Source organism: Dama dama, chromosome 5 (genome assembly GCF_033118175.1).
Source record: "Dama dama isolate Ldn47 chromosome 5, ASM3311817v1, whole genome shotgun sequence".
Lineage (NCBI taxonomy): Eukaryota > Metazoa > Chordata > Mammalia > Artiodactyla > Cervidae > Dama > Dama dama.
Window position 1 is genome coordinate 120,992,269 of NC_083685.1, and position 13,530 is coordinate 121,005,798.

Genomic DNA, 13,530 nt, shown 5'->3' on the forward strand with positions numbered 1-13,530 from the left:
TAAACTCCATATCCATACTGTCCACGATGAGTGTGACAGAATGAAGACAACAGCTATGCCATATGGGGGGTGGGGTGGGGGGACTGTATATGACCCAGCTTTAGCCAATGAGATTCAGCAGAGGTCTCACTTGCTTTCCTAACAAAGAGACAGATGTGAGGGCTCTGCCCTTTCCCCTCCTCATCTAGCCTCAAAATGGAAGAATGTGCTGTAAGCATCAGGATAAAACATCAGAGTGGAAAGACTGAAAAACAGCCTGGTTCCCTGATGGTACTGCTGAATAATTAAATCATTTGCCTCAGAGATCCTAGTGAAAATGACACCTTGTGACTTGTTTAGAAAGCAGAAGTGAGATTTTTCTTACAGCTAAAAGCAGCCCAAATGCAAGTGCTTAAAGTCTGAGAAAGATTACTCCTATACATCCTTTCTTAGGTTGCTACTTGAGGATTTGCCCTAGCAGAACAAAGGAGAAAACTGAGGAGAAAAGAGACAGAGGTGGCAACAGTGGATTCACCCAGGAGAGCAATAAGGAGAACTTTCAGGAAGATGGTTTTGGAGCATGACTGTCTAGAACAGCTGAAGAAGCAGGTGGTGGAGAGCTGGAGAAGAAGAAACTTTGGGAAGGGGCATATTTTGAGATTCAACGCTACCCATACAAATTTGGGAACTGTGGAAATGCTAAAGATCTAATCAAGAAGAAAGACAATCTCCAGGAAAAAACAACTGCTATAAAAATGGAAAGCACAGCACCCTAGTTAGCCATTCAATGAACAGTATTTACATGGTCATAATCAGGGAGATGAAGTTTAATATTTGTCATTTTTTAGGCATAACTTCTTAGTGTATATATTCATGGGGAGTTAATTATGGTCAGAGACTAGAGAATAGTCAAAAGTACAGATGACAGAGGTTGGGAAGGTCCAGAGGTAAAACAAAGTCCAAAGAAGCTAAGAACCTATTAATAAAACCAGAAGATAGGACTGATTACTGACAAAACTATTATAGAAATAAAAACATAAGCATATGATTTCAAATGGCAAAGGTTAGAAAGTATAGGGAATCCAAATATAGAGACACAACTAAATGACAGTGGGGAAATAGGCGGGGGTAGTCAGTGACCCACTCTCTTCAATTTCTCTTTAGAACTCACAATTTACAATGTACTAATGTGACTTAAAACTCTGGGGTAACATGTCTCTTTACTATCTAAGTTCTATATAATTTCTCCAATTGTTTAAATAGAATTTACTCATTGCAGTTCTGTTTTTGGCTTATATGGTAGCAGAAAGTCCAGAGATAACCTGAACATTATGAATCAAGAAGCAGTAGTATAAGCATATTATTTGCATTTATGGAGATACTCATAGAGGAACTAGAAATATAAACAGTTCAAATAGGTTCCCTATAATAGCAGAGTCTTGGCCAAGGAGGTGTGGGGCCAGGGACTATTTCATTCACCATAAACTCTCAGTATTATTTAATTTTTAAAATCATGGCATATACTAATTTAGTAAAAATAAAAACATGTATTTTAAAAAAAGAAACACTGAAAGCAAAGAAAACTGAAGTAATATGCAAAGCAATATGACACACCGAAAAATGTAGAGAACGTGACTGAGTGACAGGCACTTTCCTGGCTCTGCTGAAGTCTCTATTGTGTGCAGTAATTTATGCTGTGCTTTCACAGAGGAGTCTGCTGCTTCACCTGCAGTTTTCCTTTGAGATGGAAGTCCACAATAAGTAAACCTCCTGCTCCCAGCATGAGCACTGTGCTCTGGAGAACATGAAAGCTGATAATCATCTCTTAAAATTTATGTCACTCATATCTGTTGTTAATGTTTACTACTTGGAGGCTTTCTGGTCCAGGTAACTATTTTCTTGCATTATATTTAATCATTTTTACCCTCTTTATTTTTTAAACTCTGGCAAAAACCATTTTACCTGCCAACTTCTTTCAGTTTCATGTCATCAGCTACCCAATAAAACTGTTCAAATGTATTGTAAATTTACAAAGAATCTGGCCAACTGGAGACAGGGAAAGAATACTTTAAAAGAATAAACCTAAGAGGCCACACAGGATTGTGGTTTCTACAGCAGATTAAAAAAAAAAAAAATGACTAACATGAACATTAAGATATTAGCTGAGAGCCAATTTTATCATTTTAATTTCCGCTCTTTATGTAAGAGACCAGCTGAACAACAGCCAATAATAGTAACTGTAATGGAAAACCAAAAGACTTATCTACATTGTAATTAAGAAAAGAATGAAGATTAAAGTTGGAGCTAATTATAAAACATATGGTATAACTTTGCATTGCCATCTATTTGCCACTTCAGGTAACGTATTTTTCATTTACTCTCCTCCATGAGGAATTAGTCAATTAAACATTTCACCCCCTCCCCCTAAAAAGAAAAAGATGCATAGAAAACTTTTTTTGTCATACTCAATGAAATGAACAGTTTCTTAGGCTGATTAATCCTTGGCAACATACAGAGAACACATACAGAACCAAGAGAGCAGATACACCAAGTGCTAGAGCATAAACATTTAGTTTCATGCCTGAGAGGGAAATGCTTGCCTTCTGCTGAGAGGGTGGGAGAGGGGCTGTATTTAGCATGTTTTAATTATCAAAGGATGATGTACTGGTCTTTCCTTAACCACCCTGAAGCTCATAAATTGGGAATAAATATCCAGCCAGATTCTTTGGCATTTTTATTTACATATTTTAAATTTAAAAAAATTTTTTTTGCAATATTTATTACTTGATGTGAGGAAGAGCAATTACCTCTTGGTGTTTTGAGTTTTCAGCACTTGTAACAAAACCTATCCCTTGGGTAAACAGAGATGGCATGCCTAAATGCAAGGTAAAAATTTAATGCTATAAAACTTGATCTTTCCCTTCCTTTATTCTAGAATGCAAATGATAATATTACTAATGACAACAACAATAATAACAACTGGTGGCGCTGGGTTTCATTTTCAAGAATAAAGGGCAATTTAACAGTCACTCTGGCGCAAAGTTCTGCATAAGGGTAATTTATAAAATATTTATAAATTAACTGTATGATATGTTAAACTCTACACAGTAGAACTTCAAATTTTATTCCTGATACTTTCAGCAATATCCTCAGATGAAATGCAAAAAACATAACAATATATTAAAATTGGAGAGGCCCAAAAGGGCTTGAGGAAACATGTTCTCAGGACCATTTCTGTTCTGAATTGAGAATTTCCTGCACAGCAACCAGTTGGAATTCATGACCCCCTGGAGGCTGCAGGATATTTTATTCTCACTCTTGTGCAGGCCATAGGATGGAGGCCTCTTAATTGAAACTGCCTCTTCAATTTCTCTTTAGAACTCACTGTTTAATTCAAACATCAAATATTAATTAAAACAACCAAGTAAAACAGCTCTTCACGATCAGAGCACTACACTGGCTCTCCAGTTCTTTCAACAGAAGCCACCAATGACAGCTATTTTGGTTTGTTTTCTGTATTTAGCACAGTAGGGCTTTTTTTTCCCCCAACACCAAAGACAAAAAAAAAAGAGCAATAACAAAGATGAGAGTGGAACTGAAGACTGTGCCCAGACACAGGCCCATTTCTCTGAAAATAAATGTGTCTGCTTTATTTTCACATTTATCTCGGAGGCAGAGCCCACTGGAGCACAAATCAACTCTATTAATGTTATCACTTAATTAAAATTCGTATTAAAAATGATGCTGGGTAAAGCGAAATGCAAAATAAGACCAACAGCTTGTCTGGAGTCCCTCCCAAGTTCTTTGTCACGGACCCTACCACCTTACTCAGCACTCTGAGCACCACAGAGAGCCCACCGCACCTGAGAAGACAAAACCACTGAGGGGCTGACCCTCACCCCCAACTCCCACCCCAGGCGCCAATAAAAATGCCTCACCTCCAGCTCCTGCTCCCTCTGCAGGGCGAACTGCTTGAAGGACTTGACAATGAGGCCAGCATTGGAGCAGTCGTAGACGAATATGGAGGGGCTACCCATCCACGTCTGCAGGTCGTATATCGACAGAGGGATGTACTGAGTGTAGTTCTGGAAGAGAAAACAGCACATGTTTGTTACTCATACCTGGAGAACTCTGTCTGCTCACCAGGACCTGCACCTCCAAGAGGGTCCCATGCACGGGACCTGCTGCATATATTGCACACTGCAGTAGAACAACAGTAGTATAAGCTCCCCACCATCTGCCCGTTTCAATCAGACAGAGGCGGGCAGTGGTCACAGTTCAACCCCGGCTGGAGCTCCTCTCCTCCTCTGTTAGGCTCTCTCCTCTCCTCCCCCGGGAGCACACTGACTCCACTGAGGGATCTCCTCCCACGTGTCCCATCAAGGCGCCTTCACACCCACCCTTCCTCTGCCACCTACCTGCAGGCAAACCACAGCGTTCTCCATAAAGCCCAAAGCTCTGTGTGCTACTCTGGTCCTGTTCACCATCTATTCCAAAGCTTCTCCAGGCTTCTATAACAGAACCCACTCCTCACTTACAAAGTCAGCTCGGAAGAGTTGCCTAGGTCCTCAAATGTGCAGGGTTTCCCTGCGGTCCTCTTCTTTTCAGTCCTACCCGTAAGCACTTTATTCTCCAGATGATTTAAATCACACTGAAGGTGTACAAGTGGATTTGGCCCCATAAACTTTTTTCAAATCACAGAACAGTAAGATATTAACATGAACCTGCTAAATGAAATATTTTTCTGGACATGCTGTACTGTTCAGTACTTGAAACCACTCTAGCAATTACTGGTAAACATAGAGAGGAATGGTCCTCATCTCAGAAGAGAAATTATTAAAAATCCACACTCAAAAGTAACATTTTAAAGCAATTCTTCTGCATAGAACACCCCACTTATTTACTGTTCCTCGGGCACTAATGGTTTAAGTGGTGTAACTCTGGCAGAAATCAATTCTATGCACTTACAGGAAAGGTGACGGTGTTCCCTCAAGGCTGAGCCACAAACAATGCCTCTGGTATTGCCAAGAGGATCATTTCTAATGCAACACAGAAAACGGGCAGAAGACTGGAAGACCAAACCAGGCCTGGGGAAGACTGCCATCAAGGTGATGGCAGAAGCTTTCTTGTTAAGCACACTCGTCACCAGCTGCAAGTCCCATCCCAGACAGGGGAGGACGTGCCAGCAGCACAGGTGTGGTGGGGTGCAGGCATCTTCAGCACAAAGGGACCGCCCTCTGCTTACACCACGCCACTTTACCCTGCAAGAGGCAGTCACCTGGGGTCTTGCTCACTGTCAGTGCAGAAGGTTAGAGAACACTTGGACATGCTCTCTCTAAATAAACTCTCACGGAAGGGTTCTAAAGAAAGCAGTTCTTCCTAATGAACCTGTAAATGCAGCACCCAATCAAAATACCAGCAGGGGTTTCCTTTAATGGAATTTGACAAGCGATTCTAAAGTTAGTGCTAAAGAGACACATATAAGAATACCCCCTCAAAAACTGTGAAGAAAGAATAACCAGTGGGGACTCACGCTGGCAGATATTAAATACATTATAAATCTCTTTTGTAATTACAGGATGCTATCAGGGAAGGAGAGACAAACAAATAAAACAGGAGGGAAAGCCCAGAAATAGACCCACAAATACAACTGTAACGGTGGTAGCATTTTACCTCGGTGAAGAATGAACGAACAATTCAATAAGTGATTCTGTAAAATCTAACTGATCATTCAATATTGCCATCTGAGATTTCACACAGAAAATAATCAGGACAGATTTAAAAAATAAATAAAAAGCAGAATAACAGATTTAAAATTTTGTTTTAGTGTAAGACACTCATGAACATACGAAAGAAAGAAAAATTTAACAGCATAAAAATAATTCTGGTGAAAGTGCCTATCAATGACAAGCAATTTAAGAATGAAGTAGGTACAACGTATGTGACATAGGGTCTGTATGTAGGATGTGTGTATATACAAGCTTGTGCTGCAAATCAACAAAGACAAAACAATAGACAACAGGCAAAGGTGCACACAGGCGATTCACAGAAGAAACATGATGATCAACAATTATGAATGTTTCACTCTCTCGATTAATCATGGAAATGTGAATTACAATGAGAATCATCCATCTATCTACCTATCTTCATCCAGCAAAATGGAAAAAAATACAAAAGATAAATAAAGCCCCATGTTGACCAGGATGTTCAACAGGGCCCCAGCTCATCATTGCTGTAGTATAAATTTAGGAAGATTTTTTGGGAAGGCACTTTGGGTGGTTCTTAAAATTTTTTAATGTACATGCCTTTCACTTCTAGGTGTCCATCTTATAGAAATACTTGCATTTGTATGTACAGGGATCTCTGATACTTTCATTGGTAAAATCCTGTAAGCTGTCTACATGCTACTGTGGAAAAGACAACCCATTTTTTACCCTCTTCATCATCAACGCAAGTTTAGCTGAGTACTATTCCCAGTTTCCTCTGAAGCTAGGTCTGATCTTGCAGCCCAATTCTGACCTGTGGGACATGATCAGAAAAGTCTCCAAATTATAAGTGCTGCCCTAATGCTCACCTCCTCTTTCCCTTCCAGGGAAGAAACGCAAACATGCCAGGCCATCCACCTTTGACCGTCCAGGGGGGCTGCAGAGTGGTGTGATGGAAGGACTTGGGCCCGGTGTCATGAGACAATACCACAGCAGGCCCAGATGGCCCAGAGGGACTGTCACAGACAACCTTGGATCCTAATATATCCAATATGAAAGGATCATTAAGCAAAAGGGGCCCATACCATGGAACATCATGCAAGGTTATTTATAGGCACTGACATGGAGAGATGTCAGAGGCTTGTAATGATTTTTAAAATGCAAGTATTAGAACCTCATATATAATATGATCCCATTTTGTGTGTAAAGCACCACATCCCCAGCACGTAAGGTGAATGGAATAAGAACTCAGCAGGCATGTGCTAAGGGAAAGGTCCTATAAATGGTGCTGAAAGAACATGGAACAGCTAAGGGCTGCTTTCTCTGACTCGGGAGGTGACAGGGGAGTGGGGGCTGGTAAGAAAGTGTCACATCTATTTCTTTTAAGACCTCTTTTCTCTTGGAACATTTTAGAATAGAAATTACTTGTATTTTTTAAAAGACAAAATGTACATAACTACTAAAAGGAGGGAGGAAAAGGGTAAGCTCTGGGGTTCACTATAATGTACGTTCATTAAGTGCTTCATAACCAGAAGGTATCACATGTTATCTGTATAAGTAAAAAGGCTTCAGCTAAGCCAGACTAAACAGAGCAGACATGAATCAGTGCCTCCCTGGACACAGCAGGGAGGGCAATCCTCTCCAGCCCTCTCGCCAGCAGCCTCCCTCCCTTGCTGACATGCAGGTCCCGCTGCTATGGCGGGGTGGGGCGCGTGGGGGGTGGGATGTTGAAAATGAACCCATTAAGTAGGCAGGAACACCCCTACACTGAAAGGAGAAAGGATTTTAGCACCAGCCTAGGAAACCATCGCATTTTTATATACCAGCCACACTCTGCTGTTTACCTGCTTCCCACAAGGTTCTAGCTCAGGGACGAGTGGCCGCAGACGACTGGGGCAGTTCTGACCCCCTTCCTGCCACCCCTTCATCCCCACGACTGTGGGGAAAGGGTGATGCTGTCATCTTTGCTGCCTTCTAGGTACAGCCCCACAAGACCCAAAGACAGGGAAGAAGCACGAAATAAAATATATTTTAACATGTTGAGTTCTGAAGTCTGGCCTCTGTAACTAAAATGTAGTTTTTATATTTCCCCAAAATCAAGTTACTTTTTAAATTTCTGAGATACAAAGGTAATTAATGGTGATCCACTAAAATAATGAACTAATTCATCAGGAAACCTGTTAAGCATTTTCCCTTCCATTCCCTGTGCCTCTGGCTGCCCCTGAAATGGTTCAAGTGGAGTTGTCAGCCACTGAGCCCCACTGTAGGGCAGAACTGTCTCCATTCTCTAATGCTGTCCAAGGGACAGCATGCAAGGAGCTTTCACAATTGGTCTTCAGCCTCATGATTTTTAGTTGTGAGAGGGGCTGGCACCTTAGGTTGTCCATAGGGATGCTTGGCCACAGAGAATGGCTTGGATCCATTCCTCCAAACAGATGGGCTGCGTGGTGGGTGCAGCCTCTGGAATGCCAGTTGAGGAGAAAGGGCCTTTGTAGCTGAGGTGGAGGCACCCCAGCACTGTGGGCGTTTGGGGCTGGCCACTTGGTGTGGGCCCCATCCCAGGCTCTGCCATGCCTGGCAGCATCCCTGGCCTCAACCCACTATCGTCTAACAGCACTTACCCCTCTCTGCCAGTCACGACAACCAAAAGGTTTCTGGCAGTGGTGGTGGTAGTTTAGTTGCTAAGTTGTTTCCAACTTCTGTGACCCCGTGGACTGTAGCCCACCAGGCTCCTCCATCCATGGGATTTCCCAGGCAAGAATACTGGAGTGAGTTGCCATTTCCTTCTCCAGGGAATCTTCCCAACCCAGGAATCAGACCCACTTCTCCTGAATTGCAGGCGGGTTCTTTACTGCTGAGCCACCAGGGAAGCCACCAAAAGATCTCTGGACATTTAAATGTGCCCCTGAGAGGGAGGAAAACCTCCCTTGAGGAGAACCTCTGCCTTTGATGAGAGACAATTTCATTTAAAGCAGGAGGCATATTCTGCAGTTTAGTAAGCCTGTAAAACTTGGAAGTCTGCGTCCCTGGAGGGATACAAAATCAACTCTATTAAACCGCACGGAGGAAAGTGGCCTTTGAGAACTAATCCTTATTAGAACATGAGCAGGTGGATCTCATTTCCCATCTCGGAAGGATCCTGGGGAGTCTGTCAAGCTTCAGGCCAGAATCACAGTTCTGCAAACCTGCAAAGGGCAGCCAGCAGGATGCTGGCTACAGCAAGTGAGTGGAGGACAGAAACAACACTCAAAGTGCAACTATTTCTATCCCGTGCAATATCCCCATGTCTTCTAGGCTGAACCAACCTACACAAGCTGGAGAAGTCAAAGTCCCCCGCACCGAAGGCCACCTGGAACACTCCAGGGCCTTTCAGGCAATGGTTTAGTTTCTCCCCCACCAAAAACTACAAGTACAGAGAATTCCTAATCAAAGCATCTCTCCTTTTTCTTGAAAAACACATATCCAAGGCCATGTTTTCATTTCAAACAAAGAAAAATAAATAGGTTTTAGATAATTTATTCATTACACTCCATTTTAGCTGTCAGGTTATATTAAACATCAAAAAAAAAAAAAAAAAAAAGCCACATGCTTCATCAGACTGTCATCGCAGCTGAGTCAACCACAGAGGCAGCAGAGCACCAAGCCCCCGGACAAGAGCTGGGAGGAGGTGCACTTTGTTCTCCAGGTAAAGCCAGCCACCTCCCAAGAAGCAGCTCTCCATCTCTGAGCAGATTCTAAGTTCAGACAGCCCCTAACTCCCAACGGTTCAACTCATGAGTTTTTGACTTTACACTGGGGCAAAGTGACATCCATACAGTAGAAACTATACTTTGAATGTCGATTTTTTTCTGGGCTAGTGACATGCACTCCTTGATGCTGGGCAGCGGCAGTGAGCACACCTCCCAATTAGCCCATGATCAGGAGGGTGAACAACTGATACACTTACAATTACCCGGGACACAAACAACCCTTCTGTTGGCTGATGGATTCTTTATCACTGAGTCACCTGGGAAGCCCTAGGTTAGGTGCAGCAAATGCGTTTTCAGCTTTTGGTATTTCCAGGTATGATGGGCTTATGGGACATAACCCCACCGGAACTCTGAGGAAGGTCTGTACATCTGCCAAAAAACTCAAAATGTGAGTCAGAAGTCTTAGTCAGCATAAAATGGCATCCGCCTAAGGATTTTCTGGTAAAGTCCCCAAGGGTGCATGTTTCCTCTGATCTCACAGACAGGAAGCACAGGCGCATCTGGATGTGTCACCCTGGCTTTCTCTGGATGGTAAAGGCATCTGCATGTGGCTATTCTCCAACGAGAGCAGGGGAACATGGGTTAGCATAAGATTCATCTTCCTTCTGAAAGAACCAGCAGCGGGAGGTGATGGCCGAGAGATGTTAGGTATGGGGCAGTGGCACTTGTGAATCAAATACTCCAGGGTTTGAAACACAAGCAAACTCCTTAAAACCCTTAAGGCTGAAGGTTTATTGGTTTTGTTGATACTTTCTCTGCCTTTCCTTTATTGTTGTTTAGTCATTAAGTTGTGTCCAACTCTTTTCGACCCCACGGACTAAAGCCTGCCAAGCTCCTCTGTCCGTGGGATTTCCCAGGCAAAAATATTGGAATGGGTTGCTATTTCCTTCTCCAGGGGATCTTCCTGACCCAGAGATTGAACCTGCATCTCCTGCATTGGCAGGTGGAATCTTTAACACTAAGCCACCAAGGAAGCCCTCTTTCCTTTATTCAGTCAAGGTCAGTTCAGTTGCTCAGTCGTGTCTGACTCATTGTGACCCCATGAATTGCAGCTTGCCAATCCTCCCTGTTCATCACCAACTCCCGGAGCCCACTCAAACTCATGTCCATCAAGTCTGTGATGCCATCCAACCATCTCATCCTCTGTCGTCCCCTTCTCCTCCTGTCCCCAATCCCTCCCAGCATCAGGGTCTTTTCCAATGACTCAACTCTTCCCATGAGGTGGCCAAAGTACTGGAGTTTCAGCCTCAGCATCAGTCCTTCCAATGAACGCCCAGGACTGATCTCCTTTAGGATGGACTGGTTGGATCTCCTTGCAGTCCAAGGGACTCTCAAGAGTCTGCTCCAACACCACAGTTCAAAAGCATCAATTCTTCAGTGCTCAGCTTTCTTCACAGTCCAACTCTCACATCCATACATGACCACTGGAAATTTCATAGCCTTGACCAGACGGACCTTTGTTGACAAAGTAATGTCTCTGCTCTTTAATATGCTGTCTAGGTTGGTCATCACTTTCCTTCCAAGGAGTAAGCGTCTTTTAATTTCATGGCTGCAATCACCATCTGCAGTGATTCTGGAGCCCAGAAAAATAAAGTCTGACACTGTTTCCACTGTTTCCCAATCTATTTCCCATGAAGTGATGGGACCAGATGCCATGATCTTAGTTTTCTGAATGTTGAGCTTTAAGCCAACTTTTTCACCCTCCTCTTTCATTTTCATCAAGAGGCTCTTCAGTTCTTCACTTTCTGCCATAAGGGTGGTGTCATCTGCATATCTGAGGTTATTGATATTTCTCCCAGCAATCTTGATTCCACCTTGTGCTTCTTCCAGCCCAGCATTTCTCATGATGTACTCTGCACATAAGTGAAATAAGCAGGGTGACAATATACAGCCTTGACGTACTCCTTTCCCTATTTGGAACCAGTCTGTTGTTCCATGTCCAGTTTTAACTGTTGCTTCCTGACCTGCATATAGGTTTCTCAAGAGGTGGGTCAGATGGTCTGGTATTCCCCTCTCTTTCAGAATTTTCCAGAGTTTATTGTGATTCACACAGTCAAAGGCTTTGACATAGTCAATAAAGCAGAAATAGACGTTTTTCTGGAACTCTCTTGCTTTTTCGATGATCCAGAGGCTGTTGGCAATTTGATCTCTGGTTCCTTTGCCTTTTCTAAAACCAGCTTGAACATCTGGAAGTTCAGCTCAATAATTGTTTACCTAATGAGTAATTTTAAATAAATGTTATTTAAATATGTATTTTAAAATGTTATTTAAGAATGTATTGGTTTGGAAAAACTGCACACCACTATCAGATATCTCTTATTCTGGTTTAGTATATAGTTCATTACTGAGTCTGTTCAAAGATGGATCATAAAGGTTTTTAAATGTGCTATTATCAAAAGGATTTATTTGTGATTTTTTGGAATCAATATTTGTGCCAGGCCACATTTAACATTTATTACAATTGTTACTTTATCAATACTGAGAGTACAGCAGTCCCCCTCCTTGAAAAAAGATGGTAATTTTACTGTAAATTTGATCTTTCTAGCATCTTTGTTTATGTTTGCAATGGCTGAAGACCATCAGAAAAAATTCTATTTCTTCAGGAGAAGAGTTAGCAAACTTTGGATGATCTCTTTATAAGAACTTTAAAGTTTTTTTTTTTTAATACCATTTTCTTGATGCTGAGACGTAAAACTTTAGACCATATCTTAACTGATTTCTCAGATATTCTATATTTGAAAATCAGATTTATGGAGGAAGAGTTCTCAAATGAATGTGCATTAGGATGGCCTAGAGGGCTCATTAAAATGCGGATCTCTGGGTCCCTCCCTGGAATAGGCTTCCCTAAGTCTTCAGTAGGGTTTGATAATCTGCATGTATCATAAACTCCAAGAATATTGCTACTATAGTTTAAGAAACCCTGGTGTAGACAGTGCAAATGCTGGGGGAAACAGAGAACATTCACTTTCCAGTTTGAGTGTTACCTGTTTTTCCTATGGATCACAGAGAACACTTCCTTTTTTCCACCCATGACTTAACATTTTATGTGTAATGATCAGGAAACACTTTGCTGATGATTCTTATATAAAAATATCCATTCATCCATGAGTTGACATGTAAGAAGGGTTTTAACTACAAATTCAATTTCTTTGATTGATCTAGAGCTATTCAGATTTTCGACCTCATTTTGGGTCACTTTTGGAAAGCTGTATTTTAAAAGGCATTTTCCATCTAAGTTGTTCAATGTATTGGTATAAAATTATTAACATTTTCTTATCTTCTCAATGTCTATAGAATATGTGGTGATATCTTTCATTCCTAAATGTTGTCTTTTCTCTTTTTTTTTTTTTGCTACGTAGACTTGTTAATTTACAGACGTTTTCCAAAAATAAAACTTTAGCTCTGTTAACTTTCGGTACCACCTGGTCTCTGTTTTACTGATTTGTGCCCTTTATTATTTCTTCCTTTTACTTTCTTTGAGTTTCAATTGCTCAACATTTTCCAGTTTAAGGTAGACATTTATATTTTTAAGTCTTTCTTTCTGTATAAGAATTTAATAAGGCTATACATTTTTAGATAAGCACTGCTGTAGCTGTATCCCACAAGTTTTGACAAGTCATCTTCTCATTACAGTTTAGTCTGAATTATTTTCATTTTCCCCTGTCATACCTTTTTTGATACATGTATTATTTAATTTCAAAATACTTGAGGATTTTTCAGGTAGCATACAATTTCAGAGTCTGTGGTCGAAGAACAGACTCTGTATGATTTCAGCTCTTCAAACTTTATTGAAACATTTATTTTTGTAAGGCAGCACAGGCCTTTCTCGTGTTCTATGGGCATTGGGTGTAGGGTTCTGTTAACTGAATCAGAGCAACTGATGGTCTTTTAAGTGATTTTTTTTTTTTAATTAGAAAAATATACCATGTCTGGAGTTTTCTTTGTGAGAAAGTTTTTAATTATCAATTTTAATATTGGTTTTAACCTATCAATTACTGCCAGATTGTTACTCAAATATTGGATATGTTTCTTTCTCTAACTGGTCCTGACAATCTTGCTTTATGTATCTTAAACTCTATTAGCTATCTATGCATTCA

The 13,530-nt window shown here is 41.3% G+C and overlaps 1 protein-coding gene across 2 annotated transcripts in view; it reads right to left on the reverse strand.

Moving 5' to 3' along the window:
- Window positions 1–13,530, reverse strand: part of RPTOR (regulatory associated protein of MTOR complex 1) — a 318,946-nt gene that overhangs the window by 167,386 nt on the left and 138,030 nt on the right. For both annotated transcript variants that reach the window (XM_061144572.1, XM_061144571.1), the window contains exon 5: window positions 3,918–4,064. In XM_061144572.1, coding sequence (XP_061000555.1) covers window positions 3,918–4,064 — 147 coding nt within the window. The remainder of the gene's footprint in view (window positions 1–3,917; window positions 4,065–13,530) is intronic.